This window comes from Camarhynchus parvulus, chromosome 8 (genome assembly GCF_901933205.1).
Source record: "Camarhynchus parvulus chromosome 8, STF_HiC, whole genome shotgun sequence".
In the NCBI taxonomy this organism is placed as follows: Eukaryota; Metazoa; Chordata; class Aves; order Passeriformes; family Thraupidae; genus Camarhynchus; species Camarhynchus parvulus.
The window spans coordinates 2286937-2314110 of NC_044578.1; the positions used below are offsets into that span (position 1 = coordinate 2286937).

The following is a 27174-nucleotide window of genomic DNA, read 5'->3' on the forward strand; positions in this document are numbered from 1 at the left end:
GCGCCGCTCAAGTGCGCGGCTCGGCGGAGCATTACGGCGGCCGAGCGCTGCCCGGGCCGGCAGCGCGGAGCCCGCAGCGCGGCCATGGCCGAGCGCCGCGCCTTCGCCCAGAAGATCAGCAGGTACCGGGGCCGGGCCGGGCCGGGGCGGCGGCGGCACCGCGCGGGGGGCGGGCGGGCCCGGCCGCGGGGGCTCCGCCGCTGCCGCGCCCCGGGGGCGGGCGGGCCCGGCGCGGCCCTCGGGCCCCGCGCCCCGCCGGCCTCCGGGGGCCACGGGCAGGGGTCCGGCCGCGGGGCCGCGGCTCCCCCGGCCGCCGCAAAGGGCCGGGAGCGGGCGCGGCGGGCGCCGAGCGCGGGGCCGCTCCCCCGGGGGAGCTCCCGCGGGGCGCGGGGGAGGGAGGAAGAGGAGGAAAGGAGCCGTGGAATTCCGCTCCCGCGAACAAAGGCCGGCCGGGCGCTTTGTGCAGCCCCTCTCGCCGCACAATGGGCGGCACGGCGCTCTCCCGGCCGGGCCGAGCCGGCCCTGCCCCGGCCGCCTCCCGGCGCTGCCCCGGCCCCGCACCTGGGAGGGGAGCGCCGACCTCCCGCGGCTGGAAAATGGAGAGAGAGCTCCCTTCCAGCGCCTTCCTTCCTTCCTTTTGTGTGCGAGCGCGGTTGCTGCGCTCCTTGGACGCGCCGGGCTGCGCCAGGCTCGCGGTGCTCAGCATCCTTGCGTTCCTCAAAGTTTGGTTATTTTTTGAAGGAGAGTATTTATCGAAATTTACCTGCTAACAGTCGGTTTCTGCAGATTTACATTCCGAGTTAGCATGTGGTTCCAGGTGGGAATAGTTTCTCTGTTTGCAGGTCTGAGCAGGCAGCCTTTGGTGACCATGGTACCTCTCCTACCTGTAACCAGCAGTGGAGTAAAAGCGAGATCCATCAGTTGTGCCAGAGCTGTTCAGGAGCATGTGGACAGTAGCAAAAGGAGTCTCATTTTCATGCCATTGAGTGAGAAGCTGTAGGTACAAATAGTTGCAGTTAAAGAAGCTGCGATGGAGAAGGGTCATGGGCAAAGGAGAAGCGTGGGTGGGAGGTAGAGGAGTGACATCAGTCCCACCCCACTCACGGTGTGGAAGCAGGTGAAAACATTGCTCTTCTCTTCAGGTTCTCTGCACATTTTGATGTGCACCAGCCAGGGGTTAGTGTGACAGATCAAGGAATGGGGAGAGATGGATTTGCTGCCAGACCGTTTTTCCTGCTCCTTCGTTGTGGTCATAGGAATGTCACGTGAGAAACAAGCCCTGGCAGTCAGTGTCCGAGCTGTGCAGCCCTGGCAGGAAGTTCAGTAAGGTGGCCCTGCGGTGACCACTGGGGTGCTCAGCAGTCCTGCCTGGTTCACTGGGTTGCAGCACAGCTGTGCCCCCTCTGTGCACCTTTTGGGCTAACCTGAGTGTTAGCACAGCTGTGCCACCTCTGTGCCCCTTTTGGGCTAATCTGATCCATTCCCTGTGTTTCCCAGTGTGGTCATTAAACAGGTCTGGTTCACCTGTGCCTGTGGAAGGACCCAGGTGCTTTGCAGTGAGGTCAGGGCTGTTGCATCTCCACCTTTCCTTTACACTTGTGAGATTGTTGTGTTTTCTGTGGGGTTTCCCATGTTGCAGTGTCATGTTCTGAGAAATCTCAAGTTCCTGCTTTGTGGCTTGCACAGCCAGTGCACGTGAAGGCAAAAACTTGTGGGCAGAACGCGTCACCTGGGGATGCCCAGGCTGGGCTGCTGCCCTTTGTTCTCCTGCTGGCACAGAGCTGCTGGGAATGTTGCTGTTGCAGGGCATGAGAGACTGGAGCAGGCAGTGCACGGAAGTCCCAGAGCTGTGCTGGTGGCTGCTGGAAGCCCTCCCCAGTTCCATTGTTTTCAGAAGAATAGATCCCTCACATTTTCACACTCTGCCTCCCGGTTTGGCTGACTCACCGAGGTGGACATAGCATTTGTCTTATTCACAGGAAGCAGCCATGCTGCTCTTGCTTTGCCTGTGTGCTCCAAATGGATGGCATTCAGAGCCACCAACACTAATTCCTTTAGTCCAGCTGCACGTTTCTAAACTGGTTGTTGCAGTTTAGACAACATGGGATGAGCTGTTTCTTGGAAAGCCCAGGGATGTGTCCCACACCTCAGATTTATCTCTGTGATTTCTTCAGCTGCAATGGTGCCCCTCAAGAGCATGATCAGAATGCTGATGCCCTGCTCATTGCATCCAAATCTAAATATTGGGCAGAGGCTATCAGTAATTGCTCCAGCAGTTTCTAAATATCTTTTTAGGACTATGTTACAAGGTGTCTTCATGATTAGGTCCTGCTAAGTTTTTGCTGGATGGGTTTGAACTAGAATTTGGAAATCAGTAATTCTTCTTGACTCCATCAGAAGAAACTCCTGAGTCAAACATATATGATGGGCTAATAAGATCTTGCATGCAATTGCTAATTTTTGTTTGGAACTGCATTGGTAGGATTTTTTTAAGCTGTAGTGGATCACATCCTGGTGCTTCTGTAGCAGCACGGAGGCTGTTGCTTCCATCTCAGTGTGAGAGCAGGGGAACTTCAGTGCCTCCTGTGTCTGGTGCACATTCCCAGCTGTGTTAGCTCAGGACATTTTTTGGATATGGGGCTGCTTGGCAAAGAAATAGGATATGGAAAGCCCCTCACCAAAAGGGTCAGTTCTGAGTTCCTGAGTGTCCCAGTAACTGCAGCATGTTGTATCCCAGCACCCCAGTGCTTCCTGGGACAGAGGAAAAGGCATGCAGGGTTTTTAGTGTTCAAAAAGAGAGAAAGGAGAACTCCCCCTTAAACCTCACGCAGCAAAACCATTACAGGGATAAACTCATGTGGGCTTTCATGTGAGCCCCTGAGTCAGTGCCTTGTCAGTGCTCTTGGAGCATCCTGAGGCTGGGTTAGCTGGGGAATTCAGAGCTGCTCCTTTGGTCAGACCATCACCTTGGAAGTGTCTTTGCTTGGAAAGAGTTCTGATCTTCCTTTCTGCTCCCACAGTGGGAGAGGATCCCTGTGACTTGGAACAGCCCACCTGCCCTGCCCTCTGCCTTACAGTGCCTGTCAGCCTCACACAAACCCCACAGTGTGATTTACAACTGCTCTGTGTTCTGTTGCTGAGAATTTTCAGTTTTCCTGTGCCCAGCTGTCAGTGGAGTCCAGAGAAAACAGTTTTTGCTTGGTGGATCCAGCCCCTTCCCAGGTGCTTCCACGTGCACAGGAACCCCATAATGAGGTGCTGTTCTCTGGGGCTGGATCTTCAGCAGGGGCTGATCCTGCTCTCAGACATTCAGTGGCTTGGAAATTCCCCATCATCCAGGACTCTTACAGTACATGGGATTCCTGGAGTAATCACAGCTTGTCTGTATGGATTTGAATGGAAGGGAAAACACTTGTGTTCACTACACTCAGAGCTTCTTATTTCTGCTGCAGCTCCCTTTGCACTGATGGGGTGCTGTAAAAGGGGACTTGGGAAGGCTGAATTTGCATTAATGTTCATTTAGAGCCCTTTTACGCTCCCTGAATGGTGTGTCAGGGGGGCTGACAGCCTCCTTTGCCCAGCCCCAGGGTAAAGAGGGATGGTGTGAAACCTGCACCCACTGAAACCAACAGCAGAGCTGTCACTGGCTCCCAGGAGCACCAGATTGGGCCAGAAGCGTGGTCACAGCAGAATATTCATCACAGTTTATTCTCTTCCCACATCCAGATGCCATTTGCATTGTCAAAACACTGTCACAGATAACTGAAAGGATTTCTAGCAGGAATTTCAGAGCATCCCTTTCCTGTTCTCCCCAAAAGTCCCACGGCTGTCCCCGTGCAGCCTCTCTGGATCTCTCATGGGGGAGTTGGCAGCACTTGGGAAGCCCAAGAAAATCCCTGACTGCTTAAAGCAAGGGAGGAGGCAGGGACAAAACTTCACAGAATCACAGAATGGCTGTGTTGGAAGAGACCTCCAAGATCATGGAGTCCAACCCAGCCCCAGCACCCCAACCAAACCCTGGCACCCAGTGCCACATCCAGGTTTGTTAAACACACCCAGGGATGGGGACTGCACCACCTCCCTGGGCAGCCATTCCAGAACTTTATCACCTTTTCTGGGAAAAGCTTTTCCCTGCTATCCAGCCTGTATTTCCCTTGGTGCTGCTCGGGGCTGTGTGCTCTGTTCTGTCAGTGCTGCTGGAGAAAGAGCCCAGCCCCAGGTGGGCACAGGCACCTTTCAGGAGCTGTGCAGAGTGATGGGGGCAGCCCTGAGTCTCCTTCTCTCCAGGCTGAGCACCCCCAGCTCCCTCAGGGGTTCCTCACAGGGTTTGTGTTCCAGCCCTTCATCTCCAGGGCTCTGCCACAGAGCTGCTTCTCTGGCCAAGGCTCCGTTCTTTGGTTGGGTGTTTTAGCCTGAGGTGTGACTTTGCTGTCCTGGGGTGATTTCCTCAGCCAGGTGTCCTGGGAGCTCAGTCCCAGGGGTGACATTTCAGCCTCAAGAATCAAAGATGATCAGAAGAGCACCACAGGCAGCGTTGTGTGATGTTTTCTCTTTTAATCAATGGTGAGGAAAAAGGGAACATGTTGTTGCTCATCTGTGTTAATTTAAGAACCCACACACACCCTGCAGCGGTCGGGATCAGGCTGGGCATTTCCTCAGCTGGAAATCAAACCCATTTCACTCCAAGGGGAAGGAGTTCACTCAGAAGGAAGCAGGACCTGGGGTTTAGGAGGAAGGGCTGAACTGGCAGGGTGGCTCCAGGCCAGAGCTCTCCCTGCCTCCCTGGAGCAGGTTCCCTCATCCAGCAGAGCTTCCCTGGCGGTGACTCACCTGGATGGGGCTGCAGGCAGGACAGAGGGCCAGCTCCTCCCTCTGCACAGGTGACACTCAGCCAGTGCCACTGGGCTTTGGGACTGACATCCCTGCACAGTTAGGCCAGAGGATGGATGAACAGAGAGTGAAGGAGTAAATGATGTGTAAATGCAGCTTTCTCTCTCTGGGGCACAGTGAGCAGCTCTGCTGGGGCTGAGATGCCTCTCAGTGCCAGGCTGCCCTCTCAGAGCTCCCTGTGTGTGACCCCAGGCTGAGGAGCAGGCTGGAGCAACACTGCTGGAATTAGCAGGATGAGGAGAAGCAATTTGCTTTGTCCTTTCCCAGTGGAGAGGGCTGTGGAAAAGGGACATTTCCTCACATCACCCCAGGCTGGCCCTGACCCACCTTTGCTGGGAAACAGGAGAGTTCCTGACCTTGCTTGGCACCACCAGGCAGATCTTGGGCAGATTTTTTTCTGGGAAGGCAAAAAGAAGAACTCATATTTCCAGTTTGCTGGTTAAGCTAAAAAAAAAAAAAAAAAAAAAAGGAACAGTGCTTGGGTTTGACCAGGCAGGGCACATAGAGAAATGATTTCTGTGTGTAGTAAAGAACCCTGGGAGTGCAAACATGGCTTCATTTTGTTATTTGCAGCTCAGAGTACTTTGAGAATGACCAGTTTTGTTTTGCTTTAGGAGCCAGTTCCAAGAGGATTTTTTCCCTCTTCTTTGTGTGTTTTTTTTTCTTTTTCTGTGTGAACCACATGCACACACAATAATTAACCAGTGAAGAAGGTCAGAAAGGAAGTGACTGGGGAAGATGTACTTTAAACATAGACATTCATGAGGCTGTGGGCTGTAATTAACTGGAATGTTTGTCTGAGGTTCCCAGGTTACATGTTGAATATTAGATAAGTTATTAAAGAGGCAGTTTTTTATTTGTCCTTTTAATTATCAAAGCTTTAATGGCTCTTCAGCTCTACCAAATTAATATTTTTTTTAACATCCGGGGAATATTTATTTCTCTTGTTTTGATGGGGTTTGGTGTCACACCAGCATTGCTTTAGGTTAGAAATAGTGCTCAGGGTTATAGTGTAACATGGGCTGCCGGTCATGACCAGTTTGTCATGGACAAACAGCCTGTGGGAATGCAGGAGGAGGAGAAGGCAGGTGTGTTCATGGAGTGATGGAATGGTTTGGGTTGGAAGGGACCTTGAGGCTCACCCTGTGGTCAGGGACACCTTCCACCAGAGCAGGAGTTGTTTGTTTTAGGGAAACTGGGAACCTCTGGGAGGAAACAGTGAGGAAGCAGCCCTAAGAGAAATCAGCTGAGATGTTATCTCAATGTGGAAATACTCATTTGGTTCTCCAAAGGTTCTGCTCCTTCTCTGGGGTGAGTGGTCAGGATGAAGCACATCTGCTGAAAGGTGATTCCCAACTGGAACAACTCTAGAGAAGCCATTGGGTGGTCAGGGGATCCCAAAGGGGACACCTGGCAGGTAGAAAGGGGTGGGAGAGGGCTCTTGAGCCTGCTCATGCTGCCACAAGCCCAAAGGGGGATAGATCACCCCTGAGTACATCTGCAGATCAGGCTACATGAGGAGATGGTTTCTGAGTGTCAGAGGCACGATGCTTTCCCTGGGGAAGGGGTGTGCAGAACCTCTGTGAGTGCAGAGACACAGAAAGGAGCCAGCCTGAGCTGTGGGTTGGGCTGCAGGCTTGGAATGAGCAGTGACTCCTGCAGACTGCACTCAGGAATTCTGGGGTTTGCACAGGGTCCATTAACTTCCCATGGGGAGAGTTCTGATGGGTGCTGGTGAAAGCTGCAGAGGCAGGAGTGCTTCAGACTAGAGAGTAATGCTGGTTCCTTGTGAAACCCATGGGAGCTTCAGTTCTGACTGGCTGTGCTCGTGCTTTGGGGGGATTTTCACAATCCAGTGAGGTTATGAATGGGGCAGCAGCACAGCTGAGCAGTGCCACCCTTTGTGGCACCACATTCCTTCCCCTGTTGGACCTCAGAGCTGCCCCAGGTTCTGAGGAGGAGCCAGCACAGCTGTGGTTGCACAGCTGGGGACAGGTCCCTCCTCTGGCTGGACTTCCCATCTGTAAACAATGCCTCTTGAAAATGGGGAAGGGTTTTTAGTTTTTCCTGTTGTGCTGGGCTCCGAGTTTCCCTGCCAGGGCTCTGTGTGTGCCTCCTCAGGAGTGACACAAAGCACAGCAAGTGAGAGCCTGGTGCAGAGCAGAGCCCTTGGGGACAAGCTTGTCCATGCCCAGCCACAGCTCCAGGTGTGCTTTCCGTGCCACGCAGCCATTTTAATCCATTCCAAATTTCCCTACAAAAGCCAGCAGCACTCGTGGTTTGCTCTCACGTGTGTCCGTGTGTGCACACTTGGTGGGAGCAGGGACATGGCTTTTCCTGCATGTTCCCTGTCCTCAGCAGGACAGAAGCCACCCACCAGAAGTGAAAACATCAGCTCCTGTGGATAAAGGCAAACATTAAGGAAACTACTTCTTGCAGCCAGAATACATAAAGCTTGATTTTTCTTTTCTCCTGCAGTCTACTTTTAAAAAAAGACAAAATAATGCTTCCTCTGGCTGATCTTACATCCATCCTCTGGCCTGAGGAAACATCTGCTCCCCATGGCAGCCTTAGTTTTCCCAGCCAGTTCCCTCTGAGTTCCCTTCTCTGCCACTGACAGCAGCTGCCTCCATTCCTGCCCAGCAGCAATCCCGAAGGCAGGAGCCCATCCTGGTGTCCAGGATTAGCTCAGGACAGGTTGAACTGTCTCCTTGGCAGGATTTTAGCAGCTCGTGTGCTGTTCTAATAAACAGCACAGTCCCCCTGGTGAGATCAGGAGTCTCTCAGCCACGAGGATGCTCAAAGATCACTGATACAGCAGAAAAAATATCACCCCAGTCCTTGCAGGCTGTTCATTGCCTTATGGGCTGGTTAGGGCCTCCTTGGAGCAGGGAGTTTGCTCAGGGAGCCAGAGCTGCCAGCAGGGCTGTGATGTGGTGAATGTCCCTCTTGGTGGGTTTGTCACTAATGAACTGGGTGTTGGCTCCTGGGGAGCAGCATTGTGTGGTGAGGTCCTGCAGGCCAGGGCTACTCAGCAGCTTTTCAGCTACACAGCTTTTTCTGTGGGAGGGATCTGGGTTTTGGTTTGCTTTTGGAACAAAACCATTTCCACCCTGCTCTGAGGCTGGGCTGTCCCTGCTGAGAGGAGCTGCAGGTTCCTGCTGGGCTGCAGCATGGAGAGCTGGGCATGGTATGGTGGGGCTGGGCCTGTGCCTCTGTGTTCACACAGCCCTGGCCATCAGCATTTCCCTCTGCTGAGCTCCTCCTTCCCCCTCCAGGTGGCTTTACCCACCTGTTGTGTTTTCAGCCTTGCCAGAGACATTGTGGCCCTTTGGCCAGAATTGGTTTTCCATGGAGGGTCACAGCTTTCACCCTCCAGGCATGGAAGGGCTGCTCTGTGCTTTCCATTCCTGGTGAGAAAATTCCCCAGTGGTGGAATTTCTGTCTGGCAGAGACACAAGGCTCTGTGCCAGTGTTTCCTCTGCTTGTCACCTTTACCTTTCCTGCAAGGGAAGGGAAACACCTTTTTGTTCTGACCCAGTCATTTGTTTCCTGGTCCTTTGTCTGACTGTGGTTGCAAAGCCCAAAAATAGGCAGAGGGATGAAAATGCAGAGTACAGGAGCAGCTGTGTGACCAGGAACTGCTGGAGGGTGAGGAGAGCTCTGGAGAAGAGCTTTCCTTGGAAGAGCCTGCTGGGAGCAAGTTCATTTGTGCTCGGGGTCACGTGCATCTTATTGCCACAGATGTGCACAGAGGAGCAGTTCACAAAAGGGGAAAAAAAATTTAATTGGTGTTAAAAATGTGTATGTGCAGCCTTGTGAGGGCTTTGTGATTCCTGGGAGTTTGGTATGTTCCTGGTGGGCTGTGACAGCCTCAGTGCAGTGAGCAGTGTGTGCTTCCATTCCAGCAGTTGTTATTTTTTGCAAGTCTCTCCAAGCCCACTGGTGAGTGGGGTGTGCATTTGCACCTTGGAGAATCCATGGGCTGTGCTCACTCTGGGTGCCCCCAGAGGTTCAGCATTCCCTGCTGGCAGCTGCTGCTTCTCATCCCCAGCCCCACTTGCCCTTGCTCTGGGAGAATTCCCCGGCTTCTTGCAGGATGGGGAATTTGCTGTGTTTGTTTGATGGCCCAGGTGGCTGTGCCCCATGCCATGTCCCTGCAGAGGGCATGGACACACAGGGGTGGCGGTGCCCCATGCCATGTCCCTGCAGAGGGCATGGACACACAGGGGTGGCTGTGCCCCATGCCATGTCCCTGCAGGGGGTAACTGTGTCCCTGTGTCGTTGCAGGACCGTGGCAGCCGAGGTCAGGAAGCAGATCTCGGGCCAGTATGGAGGCTCCCCGCAGCTCCTCAAGAACCTCAACATCGGAGGCAGCGTCTCTCACCACACCACTGTAAGTCATGCCTGCAGCTCAGGCTGCTCTCCACACTCACTGCACCGCTGGCAGGAAGCTGCTCTGCTGACAGGCTGTTGATGGGAGAGGCTCTGATAACACCGAGGAAAAAATTCCGTGCAAAACCCACTGATTTTGGGGATTTCTGTGTTGCAGATCAGTTGGTGTGGCTGGGAATCTGTGTTTCTGCAGAATCAAGAAAGCAAGGGGCTTTCTTGACCAGATATTAGTTGTTTTATCTCCAAACAGCCTGGATTGGGCATTAAATTCCATGTGTGTGTGTGGTTCTCTGCATGGGGAGCCCTTTGCAAGCTCCTGCACTTCAGGTTGCTGTTTTCCTGTCCTTGTCACCCTGGAGAGCAGGTCCACAACAACTCATTTCCTCTTCTGAAGTATTTTAAATATTATTGTGCAAACTGAGTGTGTCTATTCCTTGTATTTACTTACAAGTTTACAGCCCACTTTGAAGAGCTGCATTGTCACAATCACCCTTTCTGAAGTCAGACTTTCTTGCATGGCCTACCAGTGACCTTCCAGATTTATTGTGGTAAACATTTCGAGAGTGCAACAAACTTTTTCAAGCTGGAAATGTTTGATTTAGGGTTTCACTTCAGGTCACAGCAGTTCTTTTTGCTGCAGTCAACTTGGAAAATAAATATTAGAGCATCTTGTTTCCTTCAGAGAGGGGTGGTTAGGTCAGGCAGGGCTGGAAATGTGCCCTGAATTTGATGGTCTGTGCAAGTGTTGTGAATTTACAAGAGTTCTTCTCTCTGGAGTGGGGTCCTGTAGTGTTTCCTCAGCTTCTGGGGTTGTGGGGATGAGTCCATGGGAATTCTCTCTGCTTCATGAGCAGTTTAACCTGTTAAAGCTTCCTCCTGTGGGGCACAGAGGTGTCCTCAGAGCTGTGTCACCTCAGAAGGGACCTCCAGGCTGAGCTCTGGCTCAGAGCAGTGGCTGCACTGCGGGCACGGAGTTCATCTCTGAGGTCTGGCTGTGCCAGGGGCACTGGGGATGGAGGAGGGCTGCAATTCTGTCCTGTCCCAGGAGCTCAGGGAGAGCAGGAGGCTGCTCTGTCAGCAGCCTGAGCAGGTTAATGAGAGGCGTTAATGAGAGAAGGGTTAATGAGAGCTGCTGCCCAGGCTAATGCCTTATCTCAGTGCCTCTGCTGGGCTGTGCAGTGATAATGCAAAGCCCTGACTTGGCAGTTCTGGATGGTCTTTTGCATAATCCAGCATTAGGGCAGGGAGGGTCCCCTGCTATTAGCTGGTGTGGAGCACTCAGGGTCATTGACTCCACTTCCCTGCAGCCCTGGGCAGCTGAGGAGTGCACTCCCATTGGATATCCATCCCAGCAACTGCTGGGCCTCCCTTGGCCCACCTTGGTGTCCTCTTGGAAGGAGTTGGCTGAATTGCCTTTGTGCTCTCATCAAGTGAGATGTCTTTGGTGAGCCTCTCCAGCTGCTCCTCACCCAGCCATGTTTTTCATCAGTTTTTCCTTGTATCACCTCCTTTCACCCTGAATTATGTTTTTTCTACTTTTTCCTCCTATTCCTGAGCTTTTTCCATTCTGCCACCAACCAAGTGTTCATGCTCAAAGCTTCAGTCCTGTTTGTCTTCACATGTAATTTTTGATACAGGATCAGACTTGTTGGTCATGGTATTATCAGTAGCTCTCATTACCCTGTTGCCCTGGTGTTTGCTAGTAAATATATGCAAGGATCTATAAAAATGCTGGAAAAGGTCATGCTGGCTGGAAGCAGGCTCTGAGCTTTTCCTATCAAGCTGCATTGTGTGATGGCTGCTGTGATAAGCTCCCAGTTTGTCACATTAAATTGGGTGCTGAGCAGAGAAGCTCTGCAGAAGCCTGATTAACACGGGGTGATGGTTTGTAGGAGATAGTCTGTAGGAAAAGTCTATTTAGTTAAGTCATGAGTCTGTATCCTGAGGCTGCATAATGCAACAGAGGTTTGCTTGTCTGAATTTTGGGTTAATTTCTCTCCCCGAGGCACCCGTCAGGATCTGCTGTGCCTGCCTGGCCTGGTTTGATAATCAGCATTATGCAGAGGGAAAGCATTGCTGTGTGAAGCTTCTTGTAGTAGAAAAGTTCACTTCTGTGTAGCCACACTGGTTTAAAAGCCTAAAGTAGGGCATGTAGTGTGGGAGTGAATAGGAGATTCCTGCTGAAATGTTGTGGGGTTGAGTTCCAGTATCTCCACAATGGCAGGTTGGGATGGGGAGCTCCAGCCTGCCAGAATTCCAGAATTATTTGGCCAGTGCTCTCAGGGATGCACACGGTGGGATGGCTGGGGCTGTCCTGTGCAGGGCCAGGAGCTGGACTGGATGGTCCCTGTAGGTCCCTTCCAGCTCAGGATATTCCACGATCCTGTGACTCCAGTGGTTGTGCAGGCCTGGTGGTCTCATGCCTGGTGCAGCATTCCCTGCTGGGAGCTGCTGCTTCTCACCAGCAGCCCCACCTTGCCCACTGTGCTGACAGTTCTGCTCCAGGAATAGTCAGCACTGATCCTCTGATGGTTCATCTGAGAGTCTTGCCAGTCCAGTGGAGGCATTTTGGTGGAGAAATGGAGTTTTTGTGAATGAGGAGCCTTCAGCACCGTGCTTGCTTGGGCCTTGTAAGCTGAGGCCAGTGCAGGGGTGTTCCCCACTCCACAGGCCTGCCCTGGTTGAACCTGGGATAGATGCAAAAACCCGTCAGCTGAATTTTAGCAAGTCTCTTCCCTTTTGCCTCACAAGCAGCAGAGAAAATGCTGCCAGAACTGTTTCTAATTTGGTATCTGGTAGAGCTGGGGAGAAGACACTGCTTTCAAATGAGTTTATTATTGTCAGCCTCCACCCTTCTGCCACTTTAGGAGCAGCTGATTTTAATTGCACATTCCTCAAACCCCAGACACAGGTCCAAGGCCCTGAGAGGCTTCTCCTGAGTAACCCAATGTGCCAGGCTGGGATCCTGGCAGGATCCTGCAGCTCTGAGCTTTTTCTTTTTGCAGCCCACAGCAGAAGGCACTGACAGGTTTGTTACTGGGAAATAGGAGCTGTGAGCTCAGAGAGCTCCATGAAGGAGGGTTTATTTTTTTGCAGTTATTTTTGCAAGTCTCTCCAAGCCCACTGGTGAGTGGGGTGTGCATTTGCACCTTGCTGGGTGTGCTCTGCCTTGGAGAATCCATGGGCTGTGCTCACCCTGGGTGCCCCCAGGGGTTCAGCATTCCCTGCTGGCAGCTCCTGCTTCTCACCAGCCCCACTTGCCCTTGCTCTGGGAGAATTCCCCAGCTCCTTGCAGGATGGGGAATTTGCTGTGTTTGTTTCATGGCCCAGGCTGTTTACTATGGGCCATTATAATCCCTCATGACTAACCACTTTCTTTTCTTCCCAAGTTTGTTTTTTCTGTGGATCAGCTCCTTGTGCTCATTGAACTCTGTCTGCTGGAAGAAGATAAAGACTTACAAAATCTTGGACTTATTTTTTCACTTTTGAGCGCCAAGGATAATAATTGAAATTTTTTTTGGCTGTTGTCCAAAACTTGATTGTTTTTCTTCCCAAGAAAAAGTTCTCTTAATTTTTAAAAACCTTTTCAGGTCTTTTTTCTATTTCTTTACATCTTCACAGGTATAATTTAAATGGTTGGACATAGTGCAATGGTCTGGTTCACAAGATGGTGTTCAGTCAATGTTTGGGCATGGACTATCTTGGAGGACTTTGCCAACCTTAATGATTCTGTGATTTAATTAGAAGAGCAGCTTTTTACTGAACTTGCAAATAAGCAGAGTGAATGTACATTCAGTTGTTCTGTAGAAAAATGACAGCTTTTTCCAAGGGATTGGGTGTGATATTTCCTGCCTTTTGATGTATGTTACAGCAGAGATGATTGTTGGTATGTAAAGGAACACTGTTATAAGAGATGTTAATTAGTCTGGAATAAAGGGGTCTGGATTCTTGGATGTGATGTGATCTGACCAGGGCTGCTCTCAACACTTCATTTTCTCCTGTAAAATGAAGGTGCTGACATTTACATATCTTTGTAAAGCACTGCTGGCTTTATGGGCATTATCTGGGCTAATTGAGCCTTTGTCTTGGATTTATTGGATGTCAGACTTTGGCCATGTACTCAAAGATAGCATCTAATTATTCAGCAAGAGAATATAGGTTCCTTTGTATATTTCCATTGTTTATTTTAATGTAATTTAGGAGAAGAAGAAAAGGTGATTTGTGCAAGTGAATGGGAATCACAGCAAAGGAAAACATGACAGTGTCCTGTGTGGCACTGACAGGGCATTTTGGAGTGCTCAGTAATTTTATCACCAAAAATTGCAAAGGAGAATGAGCCAAGTCTTTGTGCTGTCTCAGGGCTGATGAAGGCTGGAGGGTGCCTGCCATTATTTGTATTTCCTGCAGGTTTTGCCCTGCCTGGCTGGATGGTTTATCCTCATCAGGCAGGGGAGGATGGGAGAGGCATCCACATCCTCTGCCTGCCTCTCCCCTGGGACTGCTCACAGTCAGCTCTGCTCTGGTGCAGGCGCTTTCTGTGGCTCATGAAACTGCTCCCATGCCATGGCTGAAGGCAGCAGCGAGCCTGTGGCACAGGGCAGGGCTGTTTCACCTGCTCAGGTGACTCTGCTGCCCACTGGAAGTCTCTGCAATAACTTCAGCAGTGTTAGCAGGGATCAATACTCTTAACTAAATAATGTTATACCAACTAATTGTTAACAGACAGGCTGGGGGTGCTCACCTGGAGAAGAGAAGGATCCAGGCAGAGCTCAGAGCTGATTCCAGAGCCTAAAGGGCTCCAGGAGAGCTGGAGAGGGGCTGGGGACAAGGCCTGGAGGGACAGCACACAGGGAATGGCTCCCACTGCCAGAGGTTGGCTGTTAGGGGGGTTTCCTTGCTCAGAGGGTGCTGAGGCCTGGCCCAGGCTGCCCTGGGGCTGCCCCATCCCTGGCAGTGTCCCAGGCCATGGGACAGCCCCATGGCTCGTCCCTCCCTGCAGGGCAGAGAGTGTCCCCTGGGAGCTGAGAGGTGCCTGTGCCAAGGATGTCCCACCCAGGAGAGCACTCTGTGCTTGGCAGGGCCACCAGGGTCTGCCTCTGTGAGCCCCGAGGGTCTGGAGGGCTCCATCTCTCCTGGCCTGATGTAACATTTCTGCCAAAAGTGGGAAATCTGTGATTTTTCTGCAGTCTCTGGTCAAACTGTTTGGCTTTTTCATTTCTCTGTTGCTGTCTCAGTTTATGCTTTCAATTTTTGTCACAATTTATCAGAGGGAGGCTCTCCAAGATGAGTCTCAGCACTTGCATTTTCTGTGTCAAAGTCTTTGTGTTCTCCAAAGACTCCTGGTGAAATTACACAACTCTTACTCATCAAGATCTTGTCTTCTTACCCGTCCTTGGAGGCATAACTCATGTCTTTCTAGGGTTAGTAAGAAATTGCTTTAGTATTCCCAGATAACTAATTAATCTCTGATTAATATTAATATTTCTATACCCAAATGGCTTCCTACATTAGCAGCCAGTTATCACAGCAAATAACCTGGCACTGTTTGTACATAAAGCATCTCACTGGTTTTGGGACTGGCTGTTGCTTGTTACATGTAGGATCATTCTTTAGCTAAGTGTATTTGTGATTATTTCACAGAAGCCCAGACTGGTTTGGGCTGGAAGGACCTTGGAGCTCCTTCCACTGTCCCAGGGTGCTCCAAGCCCTGTCCAGCCTGGCCTTGGACACTTCCAGGGATGGGGAATCCATTTCCTTTCATTGGAGGCTTTTCCTAACTCAAGCACTGTGATAGAATTTGACACACACTGCAGATCTCACAGAATCCTGACCTTAAAACTGAATATTTTCAGATTGGAAAATGGAGATTTCAGACACAGAGAATGCTTACAGGCATTTGTGGGGCAGGTTTGCAGTTTGGAAATGAGGGAATTCCATCGGCTGCTGTCTGTGGTGATTCAAAAGCAGGAATGAGAGGCAGAGCAGGAGATAGGGAGCTGCATTCCAGAGGTCATGGCTGCACTTATGGCTGGGGAGGTGTCATCATCCCTGCTGAGCCTGGGGAGCTGCCTGTGGTTGATGGAAAGCAGAGATTGCCTAGGAATCCCCTGGGTTCATTTGAATATTTCCATCTATTATAAATGCAGCCAAAAAATGAAATGCAGGAGTTCTCTGGGCTCACCAGGCATCAGGAGCATGGGTTTTCTGAAATGCAGGGATGGCAGCAGACAAATGTGTGAGTCTTTGAATTTGGATCCATTTGGGTTATTTTTGGAGTGCTTGGTTGAAAGAAAATGTCATTTTTGCAAGTAAAACATGTTTTTTCATTACTTGAGTGTTGTCAGTGGTTTAATATTACACTGCTCATGTTTCAAAACCTCTTGGAGTGACTTGCCTGTAGTTCACACTTAAAAATAAATCCACTGCCTCTGTTTAGCAAGCTCATTTCTTTCAACTGTTACCTTCTTTAACCTGCCTGCAAATTGTAATATTTTTTTTTAGCATATTACGCTCTCAGATTTATTCTGAGCCCTTGCAGTACATCAGGTTTGACTCCTGTTCCCTGAGGTCCCAGTGTCCCTTTAAGGGTGACAGGATTTTGCCCCAGCCAGCACAGGCCATCTGCATTGCTGAGTGCTCAGCAAGGGAAGTGCCTGTTTGCCCTGGAGACCCGGAGATAGCTGAGAGGAGGCTGGGGCTCAGCTTTGGAATGTTAATCTGCTGCTCCTGTCCCTCCAAGATTTTGCCCAGGAAAGGCAGTGTGGGTGGGAAGTCGGTATTAATTTAGAATTTGGAGCTTTGGCACAATCTGTTGCAGTTTTAGCACGTTATAAATCGCTTAATATTTAAGGAGGTACCGAAGTTAAGATGGAACTTTGTCCTGGTTTCAAAATTGGCAAGAAATATCACCCTGATTTTGAAGAAGTGCTTTAGCTGCCAAGTAAAAATAGCAGTCAGGATCCTCCCTGTGATGAGGAGCTCTCTGCAAGGTTAATTTTTCAAGGTCCCTTATGGGATCCTCACAGGGAGTTCTACTCCCACACAGCAAGGAGGCAGGAGGAACAACCTTGCACACTTTGCCATTGTCATTTTTACAGAGCCCCCAATTGTGCTGATCCTCACAGGGGCTGGGCTCTGCCCTTGGGAATGATGCATCTCATTTGAGCTAAAAGGGAAATTGGGCTTGGACTGGGCCACAGCAGTTGGGTTCAGATCCTTGCTGTGCCAGATGCATCCTGCCAAGCTGCCATGCCTTAACCTCTCTGTGCTCCTGGGGCTCCCTCCCGGGGGGATTGGACATCCTGGGAGGGCAGAGGTGAGGGAGGGAGCAGGAAATGGGAGGGAATGTTGTTTTCCATGGCTGTGCTGTCATACCCAAGCTGGAAAAGTCTGCAGGGTCCTAGCAGGGATTTGAGCGTGTCACTTGCAATCCCCTGTGCCCAGCTGGCTGCTTGGGAAAGGATGGGCTGAAATCCTCCAGGCAAACCTGGGAATGCCTGTGTACATCAGGGCACTGTGTTTCAGTCAGTCCCTGTGAGATGGAGACAATAATGGTCCCTTTTTCTGCCCCAGCTGTTACTGAGCTCCTGTACTGAGCTGCCGTGCAGTGCCCAGGAGAGCAGATCTTGAGCCTTCAGCTACCTGCACGGTGCAGGTCTTGTACAAACCTGACCTCTGCATTGTATTTTTTGTTTCCCTGTGTGAGCTTGCCCTGGGTGTAGCTTTCCCTGCACTTTATCCCTTTGTTCCCTTTGTTATCCCTTTGGGATGCCTGGCTGCAGTGAGTGAAGGTTTGTGTTACCCTCCGTGGAGTGATGCCACATCCCCTCACTGAGGCTCCTGCAGATTTGTGCAGGTGCTTTTGGAAGTGATGATGATGATGCAGGTAGGTGCTGAAAAGGAGGAAATAAATAGGAGAGAGACATGTGCACTTAAACTCCACAAAAATACAATGTTTGCTGTCTGGAGAAGGGCAAAGTCGATAGGGAAGGCAGTTTGATTTTCCAGCTTTTAAGGGGATGTAACAGTGAAGAATAACACAACCTTAAAGAAGAAAGCTCGAGTGTCCCCATTGCAGGAGAGCCGTAAACCTTTGAAATAGGGCTTTGTCCTGCAAGTGCTGCGAGCCAGAGCTGCAGCAGCACGGGTGCACCTCTGGAAACTGCCTGTTAAATGGGCCAGAGCAGCCAAATCAAGGCTGCTGTCAGAGTTAGCTGGTTGGACATGTCTGTGCTCAGGTTAAGGACATGCAGAATTGGTATTTTTAATGTATATCTGTTTCCAGATGAGAGGTTTGATTGGGGTTAGGGTAGGTCTGAGAGAGGGAGTCCTGTTTGATTTGTTCTGTGCTTTGAGTTTATCAGTGCTGTGATAAACACAGTGTTTGTGCTGCCAGGGAGCAGGTTATGCCCCTCTTACTCATCCTCAGCTGCCCTTTCTCCCCACATTGTCCTCCTGTGGATTTAATGGCACAGAACAGTGCTTGCCATGAGTGAGGTGGCAGTGCCTGATCCTGGGATAAAGACTGAGGGGAAGCTGAGTTAGGGAATTGTCCAAAATTTCATCTGTAATTACAGCCTGCACAAAATCAAAGAGTATTTTTTTAAAGAGCAGCAGTTCTGGGAGCAGCATTCCTCTGCATATTTTTAAGCATGTGTTTGCTGTTAATTTACATTATTCTGTGGTCCTGGTGGGGAGGATGCTCAGGGCTCTTGCAGACTTTGGTTTCTGGAGGGTCTTACTAAACTCAACAGAAATGGACCCCCTGGCCAGGATTTCCTGCAGTAACACTCCAGTATTCCCCATCAGGTTTATTAGGGGAGACCACACTGGGCCCTTTCAGTACTGAAAGGGGGCTTAGAAAAATTGAGAGTGACTTTTTACACAGGCAGACAGTGATAGGGAGAATGGTTCCAAACCAAAAGAGGAGAAATTCAGATTAGATATTCATAAACTCCTCCCTGGGAGGGTGGGCAGGCCCTGGCACAGGGAAGCTGTGGCTGCCCCTGGATCTTTGGAAGTGTCCAAGGCCAGGCTGGACACTGGGGCTGGAGCAGCCTGGGACAGTGGGAGGTGTCAGGGTTGAAACAGGATGAACTTTAAGGTCCTTTCCTGCAAAACCACTCTGGCATGCTGGGATTAGTTGGTAGGTGGTCTGCACGTTTGCAAATACTTGACTGGAATTGTCCTTCTGCCTTGGGAAGTCCAGTGAGGAAGAGCTGGCTGTGTTTTGTGAAGGAGACACCTCTGTTGCTTCCCTGGAGAGGGTTTTTCTGGGAGCAGGGTGAAGGTGGCTGTGTCTGCAGCCTGCCAGCCAGCAGGGCTGTGGGGCAGCACAGCTTTATCCTCCTCAGCTGAGATTTCAAACCTTTTCACGTGCAGCTGACAGGACTGGCACTCCTTGGGTGGCTGAGATCAGCTGTAGCCCAGTGGCAGCTCCTGTTTGTCCTGGAGGTGAGATGGCAGAGCAGGTTCTGCTCCCCCAGCAGCAGTCAGGGTGGTTGGGATGATGGGCTTGGGTCACCTGGTCTTTACCTGGGCTTGCCCAGCCCCTCCAGTGTGCACGTTCCACCTGATGGTTTGTGTTGCAATTTCAGGTGGCTGATGCTTTGCCCAAGTAACAGCCCCTGGTATTTTGTGGTATTTTGTGTGTCCTTGTCCCCATCCAAGCCTTTGGAGAGATGCTGGAGCATGGAGCAGGACTGGGGAAAGGTTAAACCATTGGCAGCAAGAGCCTTGAGAGGAGCTCTTGTGGTTCTGCTCACACGTGGGGACATCTTTTAGGTTCATTTTCCTTTTGGTGCATTTATTCATCCTTCTTCCCTCCTCCTCCTCTTTCATCACTTCTTCCCCCACAAATATCTGAAGCCCAAAGTAATGTTCTTGCCTCTTATCTGCCAATAGTGTGACACCAAGTAGTTCCTCTCCATGGCCATGGATTTATGTTTGGCCTCTTCACTCAGGTGCTAGACATATTTCTGGCTGCACAGATGGTGAGTCTGACACAGGCCTCCGGCTTTGACTGTTATGTTTGTTTACATCTTCATGGTACAACAGTAACCCAAAGAGACAAAGTGGAAAATTGGGAAGTGCAGATTCCGAAATGTGTGAAGGGCTTGGAACCCCCCGGGTGCACAGAGAGCCCCTGAGCACTGCCTGCCTTTCTGGCTTGGGTGGATTTTCACTGGCATGGCCCCTTCCTTCACCTCCTGTCCAGCACATCCCAGTGCTCCTGTTGGACAGGGGCGATTTGAGATGGGAAATGCAGGGATGGGGGGACCTGGTGTGTTTTGGGCTGTGACAGCCTCACTCCCTTGGCCCTGCATGTCCCCGTGAGCTCTGCATATTTATACATTTATACTGAGGCTTTTCCTCCTCTTTGCTGTAATTCTGTTCATCAGGATGAGTGGAGTGGAAAGGCTGGAAGGGATGAGGGGAAGGTTCCTGTGTGTTAGAGAATCACAGGTAAATGAGTTTGTGCAGATTAAAACACAACACTTGCACAAGCAGCTCACTTCTGGAAGATCCCTCAGCTTTGGAGCTGCCAGGTCAGAAAAAGCAATAAAATTAAGTCTTAAAATGTTAGGGCTTAAAAATAGGGGCAGCTAAGCAGCTTTAAGTCATGCCCTGAGGCTTCGTTACCCCTCTGGGAGGAGCAGCATGGATGGAGCTCTGCCCTGGCCACAGGAGGGGGTGAGGGGATGCTTCTCCCAGCACCTCTGCTGCTTCTGGAGCTTTTGCCCACAATTTTTCACTCATTTTGTTACTTTTAGCTTCGTTTGCAAGGAGTGTCCAGTGCTGGCTGGTTCCTCCTCTTTGGTTCTGAGGTTTGTCAGTGGAAGGGGAGATTTGGCACAGAGCAGCACTTGGGAACAAACTGAAAGTCATGAGTTGGATCCTCATGTGGGGCACCACTAATGTTGATTTTTTGGGGGGATTTTTCTTTGGTTTTTGGTTTTTTTTTTTTTTTTTGTTTGTTTTTTTTTTTTTTGTTGAGGTTGGGATTAAATTGTGAGATGATTTTTTTTTCCTTGGATTCAGATGTTTATTAGTTTTCATTTATATTACAGTCTCACAAAGTGTGTGTTCTATAGTAGTTTTCTTAAACAAGGTAAAAATGGAGATGTATTTTTTTTTCTATAAGGTTTTTTAATGATAAACTCTTTAATTAAGAAATGATACTTAAATTATTTTTATTTTTAATCTAATAATAAACTACTCATGACTGGCAATGCGGATTTTTGTATTTAATTACACAATACTACTTAAACTCATGAAGAAGAAGATGAAGAAGGTAAAGAAGAAGGACTAGCTTTTGCTCTAAAACTTTTATATATATATCCTAAAATTTTAAACTCCAAAGTTTTCTACTATGTGATATTACACATTTTAATTTAAACTATACACTTAACATTTTAGTTCTGTTATTTAATTTTGGAAGATTTTTTTATGGCGTTAGGTTAAATGTAGCGTTCTTTTGAGGGTTAGTGTTTGTTAGTACAGAAAGTTCAAACTTTTTAGTAACCAGGGTTCCAGCATCACCCCCCAGTGACATTTGTCAGGGATGTGGTGCCAAGTGGAGCTGCTCTGCCTGTTTGTGAGGAGCAGGGTGAGGTGGTGACATCTCAGCTGTGTGTGGCAGGAGCAGTGACAAGTTCTGCTTGTGACAACTGCTGAAGTGATGAAAACAGTGAAAGTGTCTGGTTTGTGTTTTCAAAAGTTATCCAAAATCATGTACTTTGAGTCCATTTCAAGAGTTCAGGATGAGAAGGGGGAAAAGGTTGTGGGGTTAAAGAGATGATCATCATCTTCTTGTGGAAGGTGTCCCTGCCCATGCAGAGCTGGTCTTTAGGGTCCTTCCAACCCTCCTCTGATTCTTTCCATATTTCTTTACACAGAAATTAATTTGTTTTGTTTGCAGAATCAAGTACCACATTTCCAGCCATCACATATTTTTTTTTGTGAACCAGATTCTTATCTGGTAAAAAGTCACCTTGTCCACCTCCCTGACTTCCTTGGAGTCACTCTGGTTTCCTGCTGAGGGGTTTGCCTTGTAGGAAAATTGCAGTGTTTATTGAGGTTGGTTGTGGTAGGGAGATTCTTTCAGTATTAGCTGAGTCTTTTCCCTTGAGTAAAAAGCTGATTAATTTCAGAACTTGTTGGCAATAGTTTGAAAACTGGAATTTGGGATTTGTATAGCAATATTTCTGAGAAGCACATTTAAAACTGAAGTGCCAAGTGTTCTTTATAAAATTATCTCCAACACAAGCTACAGGATAGTTCCTTGTCCCACAGAAATCATCTGGATGGCAGGAAAGGGGAAGTTAGTAGAGAAAACTGCTGAATTTGGATGTGCTTTTGTGGCTCTTGTGAAAACACTCAGCCTCACTGGCATGTGCCAGGGAATTCTAGGAAATCTCTCAGTTGCTGTAGAGACAGCTTCCTCAAAACTTGTTTTTAGTGTTTCATTTTCTTAATGTCTATGTTTATGTATAGCCTCATAGCATAATGATCTCATATCAGAATATTTATATGTATTTATGTAATGGGATATGTAAAAATACAAGTTATGCAATGGGAGTATGTATCCAGTTTATGCAAAGTTTCTTCTAATGTGTCTAAAAAAAGCTCAGGGTGGTGAGATCAGCGCTGCCAGTGAAATCTACTGTTTTCCTGCACGTTTTCAGTCCTTCCTTGTGCTTCAGGTAAAGGCTTTGTGCCCAATAAAGATGATTTTTAAGCAGCCATTTTATTGAGGGCTGTGTCCCTTCCTGGCATGGGCAGAGTCATTGTGGCACTAAAGGCTCTAATACCAAGGCGAAGAGGTGGTTAAACTTGTACCTGTGGTGGGTGAACATTGTGTTTTGTGTTCCCCAGAGAGGTGGTTTAATTCAAAATAATGTTAGTCCTCAGAGCTGTGTGGCTGCCTGAGCTCCTGGTAAATCAGGCCTTGCTCTGGGTTCTGCCTGGGGGAGGAAGGGTTCCTGCATCTTGGATCAGGATCAAGGTTCCCTTTGTGACCAGAGCCTGGTAAAAACAAATCCAGGCTCAGGTAGGTGGGAAATAAAGTACTAAGTTTCCTTTTGTTGTATTTCTTGAAAATAGATGTAACCTTTTCTGGCTCTAGTTGTATTTTTTGGGTGGTGATGGTAGGCACCAGAGAAACATGCAGAGGACCAGCAGATAAAAGCTAAGGCAGGAGAAGCAGCTCTGTGATGTGTTAGCTGAGGTTAACACCAGGGATTAATCGCCTGCTGTTGCATCAAACCCCCCAACAAGGCAGAAGAACTGGTTTGAAAAAGAGAGCAGAAAAGGCGCGCGTGATTCTCCTGTGCCTGTTCACCTCGCTGTGAGCCCCGTGGTGCTCTGTGTGTCCCCAGGTGCCTCTCACAGAAGCTGTGGAGCCTGTGGACCTGGAGGAATATCTCAACAGCCACCCCCTGGCCGTGGAGTCGGGGCCCCTGCGGGACCTGCTGGAGTTTCCGCGCGATGACATCGAGGTGGTGTCCACGCCCCGCGAGTGCCGCACGCTCGTGTCCGCCGTGCCCGAGGAGAGGTGGGACACCAGCTCGCCTGGGGTGCTCCAGGCACTGAAAGATGTGTTTGGGAAATCCTCATCAGCTCTGTGACCTCTGCTGTTTGTTCTTTTAACAGCGAGATGGACCCTCACGTGAGGGACTGTGTCAGGAGTTACACGGAGGACTGGGCCATCGTCAACAGAAAGTGAGTGAGAGACCCTCTGGTGTTTGTCACCTTAAGTCCATCTTTAAATTTTTGGCCAAGTGCTATAAGGAGACTCAAAAATACTGTCCTGGCTGCTGATTCCATGTGCTCTGCCCGGTCCAGCTGAACTGATGCTTTGTGTTTGGAAAATTGGATCGTGGGTGTCAAAACCCCTTGGGGCAGTTAGGAAAATCTTGGCCATTTCAGTCCACACCTGCTCCTTTACCATAGCAGAACAATTAGAGAGTGTGGACGAGTAAAATTACTTTTAGCATTTGTTTCTTCCTTTGTTCCATCTGGTTTTAGTTCTTTTTAGAGACAAGTTGCATTAATTTTGCAGTGATTTATGTGGAGTCACCACTACAGACAAGGTGCCCTCTTCAGCTTCCATTGGTTCCCAGAGAGACTTGGGAAAAGTACATCATTCAGACAAATAATTGTTAATATTTGAACCATCACAACATTAACCTAATGGGTTAACAGTTCAGAGGATGGGCATGCATTGATTATCCCATGCAAATTAGCAGGAAGGGTTCTGAGAGGCTCAGTTGGAGCAGGGACTCTCTGGATGATTGGAAGTCTGATGACTTCAAGAGCTGCTGTCAGGGAGTGAGTGATCCATGTGATGTGCATCACCTACAGATGACTTGGCTGCAGCTCCAGCTCTGCCCTTGTGGCAGGTGCTACAATTCACTGGTTTAATGTTGTCCTGAGAGCCCCTTCAGGGATGCTCAGGATGTGTTTGGCACTGCTAACGTGACCTAATAAAAAAGTGTTTTGTAATCTCATACCAAAAAAAAAACCAAAAAACCACCCAGAAAGGAACCCGAGAGGGAGGGAGATGTTTTATTAACTGCCAGCCTTGGCAGCAGAGTCTTGGATAGGCCTGGGCAGTGTGACCCACCCAGCCACCCACCCCTGGCTTCTCAGTGACTTCCATGGGGACCTGGAATTCCTGGCTGTGATTCCTGCTCTGATGAGCTTTATTTGGTGGGGTTTTGTCCTCTGAGAGTCAAAGCACCTCCTGCTTGGATAAAATCATGGCAGTGCACTGGGTAGAAATGGAAGAGTTGCTGCTGGAGCAGGGGAAGAACCCAAAAGCTCAGCTGGGAAGGACTGAATTGTTTTTCCAGTAAGGATGCCAACAATTTCCTCTCAATCCATCCCATTGGATGGTCCCAAGTCCTCTGGCTAGCTCCAGGGGCACAAACCCCAGCTCTTGGAAGAACTGCTGAATTGACTTGTGACATTCCATCCTTTTCTTCCCCACCCCAGGGGAAATAGTCTTTATGTCCATCTCTGCCTCCAGTTTTTTGTAACCAAAATGTTTTTGAGGCAGGGAAATCCACCCATTCAGTAATTCCCTTAATGATATTGGAAAAGGTGAATAAATTCACTGGCCTGGAAAAAAACCCACTAGCATATTCTGATTTCAAGCTTGTGGTATAATTTCTGTGTGCTAGACTGAGGAAGTCAGGTGTGAATTAGAGATAATTTGCGCTTATTGGTGGAGCTGTGATGGAAATGCAGACATCCAGGTGAGGATTATACAGATCCTGTTGTTCAGCTCTCAGGAAATACAGCCTAGCAAGGAAAATGCATCCCTTCTTTTTTCTCTTCCCTTCCTTTATTTGCTGCTAGCATTTCCATGTTTTTCCCATGTCTGGAGCATCCTCTGTGGTAACTTTAGTGCCAGGGCATGGTAAGAACAATTAATTCTAGCTGTGATCCCAGGAACTGACTTGGAGTGAGTGTTGCAGGGAGGCCGTGCCTTTACCCATGTGTGTGTGTATAAATACAGACCTGGTGCCATTTGGCACCCAAAAATTTGTTAGTCAAAGAGATCTGCTCCTGTCAGCACAGCAGGCAGCCTGTTCACTTGTAGGAGCTCTCACACTCCGGAAGGCTCTGAGGGACCCACTTTCCTCACAGAGATGCTGTGTGAAGACACTTGGTTTAGTCAGGGTTGGAAAATTGTTCTCCAGAGGTGCTCAGGATTGTCCTGAGTTGCTGTTTTGGTTTTCCAGTTAATCATTTTATCTGCTCCAAGCCTGTTCCTGCTCCAGCAGAACCACTGGCCTTCAGCCCTCGTGTTCCCGGCCTGTTTTTAGCTTGGCATCACAATGGCACATTTTACAGCAGCTTTAATTGGCCCTTGATAATCCTCCTTTTGACATCACCCAGAGTGGCTTTATAGATGAACAGAGTCACATTGTAGTGCTGGAATAGTGGCTGTTGGATGATGCCCCAGCTCCAGTGGAGCTGACTGGAAATTGTGTTTGCAGAGAGCAGCTCCTGCCTCGGGAGCACCCACGCTGACAATGCTGGGTTTGTTCCGGGGTGCTGCTCCTGGGGTCGGGCTCAAAAGGGCTGCTGAGAACGTGGTTGAAATCCTCTGTTTGCAGATACCACAAGCTGGGAACTGGGTTCAACCCCAACACCTTGGACAAACAGAAGGAGAGGCAAAAAGGGCTCCCCAAACAGGTCTTCGAGTCTGACGAAGCTCCTGATGGCAACAGCTACCAGGATGAACAAGTAATGTGCCTTTAAAACCCTGCTGCATAAAACCTAATTTATGGTCCTGCTTTAAAAGTGCAGTCCTTTTCCCATTAGAAGTTGGTTTAATTTGTTGGCTCTCAGGATGACCTCAAGCGCCGCTCAATGTCGATCGACGACACGCCCCGGGGCAGCTGGGCCTGCAGCATCTTCGACCTCAAGAACTCCCAGCCCGATGCCCTCCTCCCCAACCTGCTGGACAGAACCCCCAACGAGGAGATCGACCACCACAATGAGGACCAGAGGAAGTCCAGCAGGCATAAGGAGCTTTTTGCACTACACCCGGCACCAGATGAGGTATTTTTGCGTGACAGCTGCCAGGGATTGAAAGGATTTAAGATCACCTGTGTTTAACATGCATGAGAAGTGCAGCTATTTTGTGTTTTTCAGCTTGTTGTCTTGCCCATAGATATTACTTTCTGAAGATTGGGTTTCCCTTCTGGTTATGCAATCCCCAGTAATGCAGGAACGTTAAAGGGATTTAATTTAGCATATTTATAGCTGCTGATGAATGCACCGTGCTGGGAAGCCTCGGATTAAGTTGCTGCTGTGTCTTAGAAGGAAAAAGTGGTAGATGTGTTTGCATCCTGGTTCTGCTGGTGGTTTGTACAGGGGTTGTGTCTCTAATTCCAGGAGGAGCCCATAGAGAGACTCAGTGTCCCTGAAGTACCCAAAGAACACTTTGGCCAAAGACTCCTGGTGAAGTGTTTGTCCCTGAAGTAAGTATCACTCCAGCAGACACAAATTCAGAATTTAAATCTGCTGCTGTATCCACGTGCATCTGAAATAACTCCACTGCCTTGTTTATTGCCCTGGAAGGGTCATTGCATTGTTTGGTCCTAGGCTTCCAGGTTCATTTTGTGAAGCTTGAGTTACACAGTTGTACCTTCGAGACTTCCTGCAGGTTGATGAGATAGGAAATATCCTCCTCCCTTGGCTTTTCTCCCTGCTGCTTTCCAGCTCTACCTGTTCCATGTCACTGGCACATGACACGAGGCTTCACCACGCTCCCCCAGGGCTCTGAAGTTGTCCACTCACTGGTGTTCCCCTCCCTAACCAGGAAATGCGAGATTAAATTTAAAGATTAAAAATGCTCGAGCCTTAAACACATAAAGACAGCCCAAGATTTGCCAAAGTTTAGGCTCAACAACCTTGACTGTGTCCCTTTAAGAGTGAAGACTTTATATACTTAGTAAGCATTAACTGGAGGAATAGAAACCTGTTAAACAAGTTTAATGAAGTGGAGCTCCTGAATATAGGGTTACCTGCAGCTGGTTCATTGCCTATAACTCTTCTCTAATAACACAAGGTAAAATTTTACTGTTATTCCCTTGGAGAAATAAAGTACAAAACTGATTTTCCACACTGCTGTATTCATCTTCTGTGTCCTCAGTTAGGTCAACCCTTCTTATTAGAGAGCTCCAGTTGCTGCTCATAACTGAGATATATGTGTGGGACATTTCTCCTGCTCGTAGAGTACTCCAGGACCTAATATAGCCATAGAGATGAACTGATTTTGCAGCCTTTTATGAACTGGAACAACATAATATGCAGTAGCAGTGCAGCTTTCCCTCCAAAGGAGGGTGTCTTTAGCATAAATAAGTTAGATGC

At 49.2% G+C, this 27174-nt stretch overlaps 1 protein-coding gene across 7 annotated transcripts in view; it reads left to right on the forward strand.

The window, feature by feature from the left end:
* Window positions 1-27174, forward strand: part of DOCK7 (dedicator of cytokinesis 7) — a 96892-nt gene continuing 69718 nt past the window's right edge. For all 7 annotated transcript variants that reach the window (XM_030953686.1, XM_030953687.1, XM_030953688.1 and 4 more), the window contains exons 1-7: window positions 1-122; window positions 9181-9286; window positions 22665-22840; window positions 22939-23007; window positions 25413-25542; window positions 25648-25860; window positions 26197-26282. In XM_030953686.1, coding sequence (XP_030809546.1) covers window positions 85-122; window positions 9181-9286; window positions 22665-22840; window positions 22939-23007; window positions 25413-25542; window positions 25648-25860; window positions 26197-26282 — 818 coding nt within the window. In that variant the 5' untranslated portion in view covers window positions 1-84. The remainder of the gene's footprint in view (window positions 123-9180; window positions 9287-22664; window positions 22841-22938; window positions 23008-25412; window positions 25543-25647; window positions 25861-26196; window positions 26283-27174) is intronic.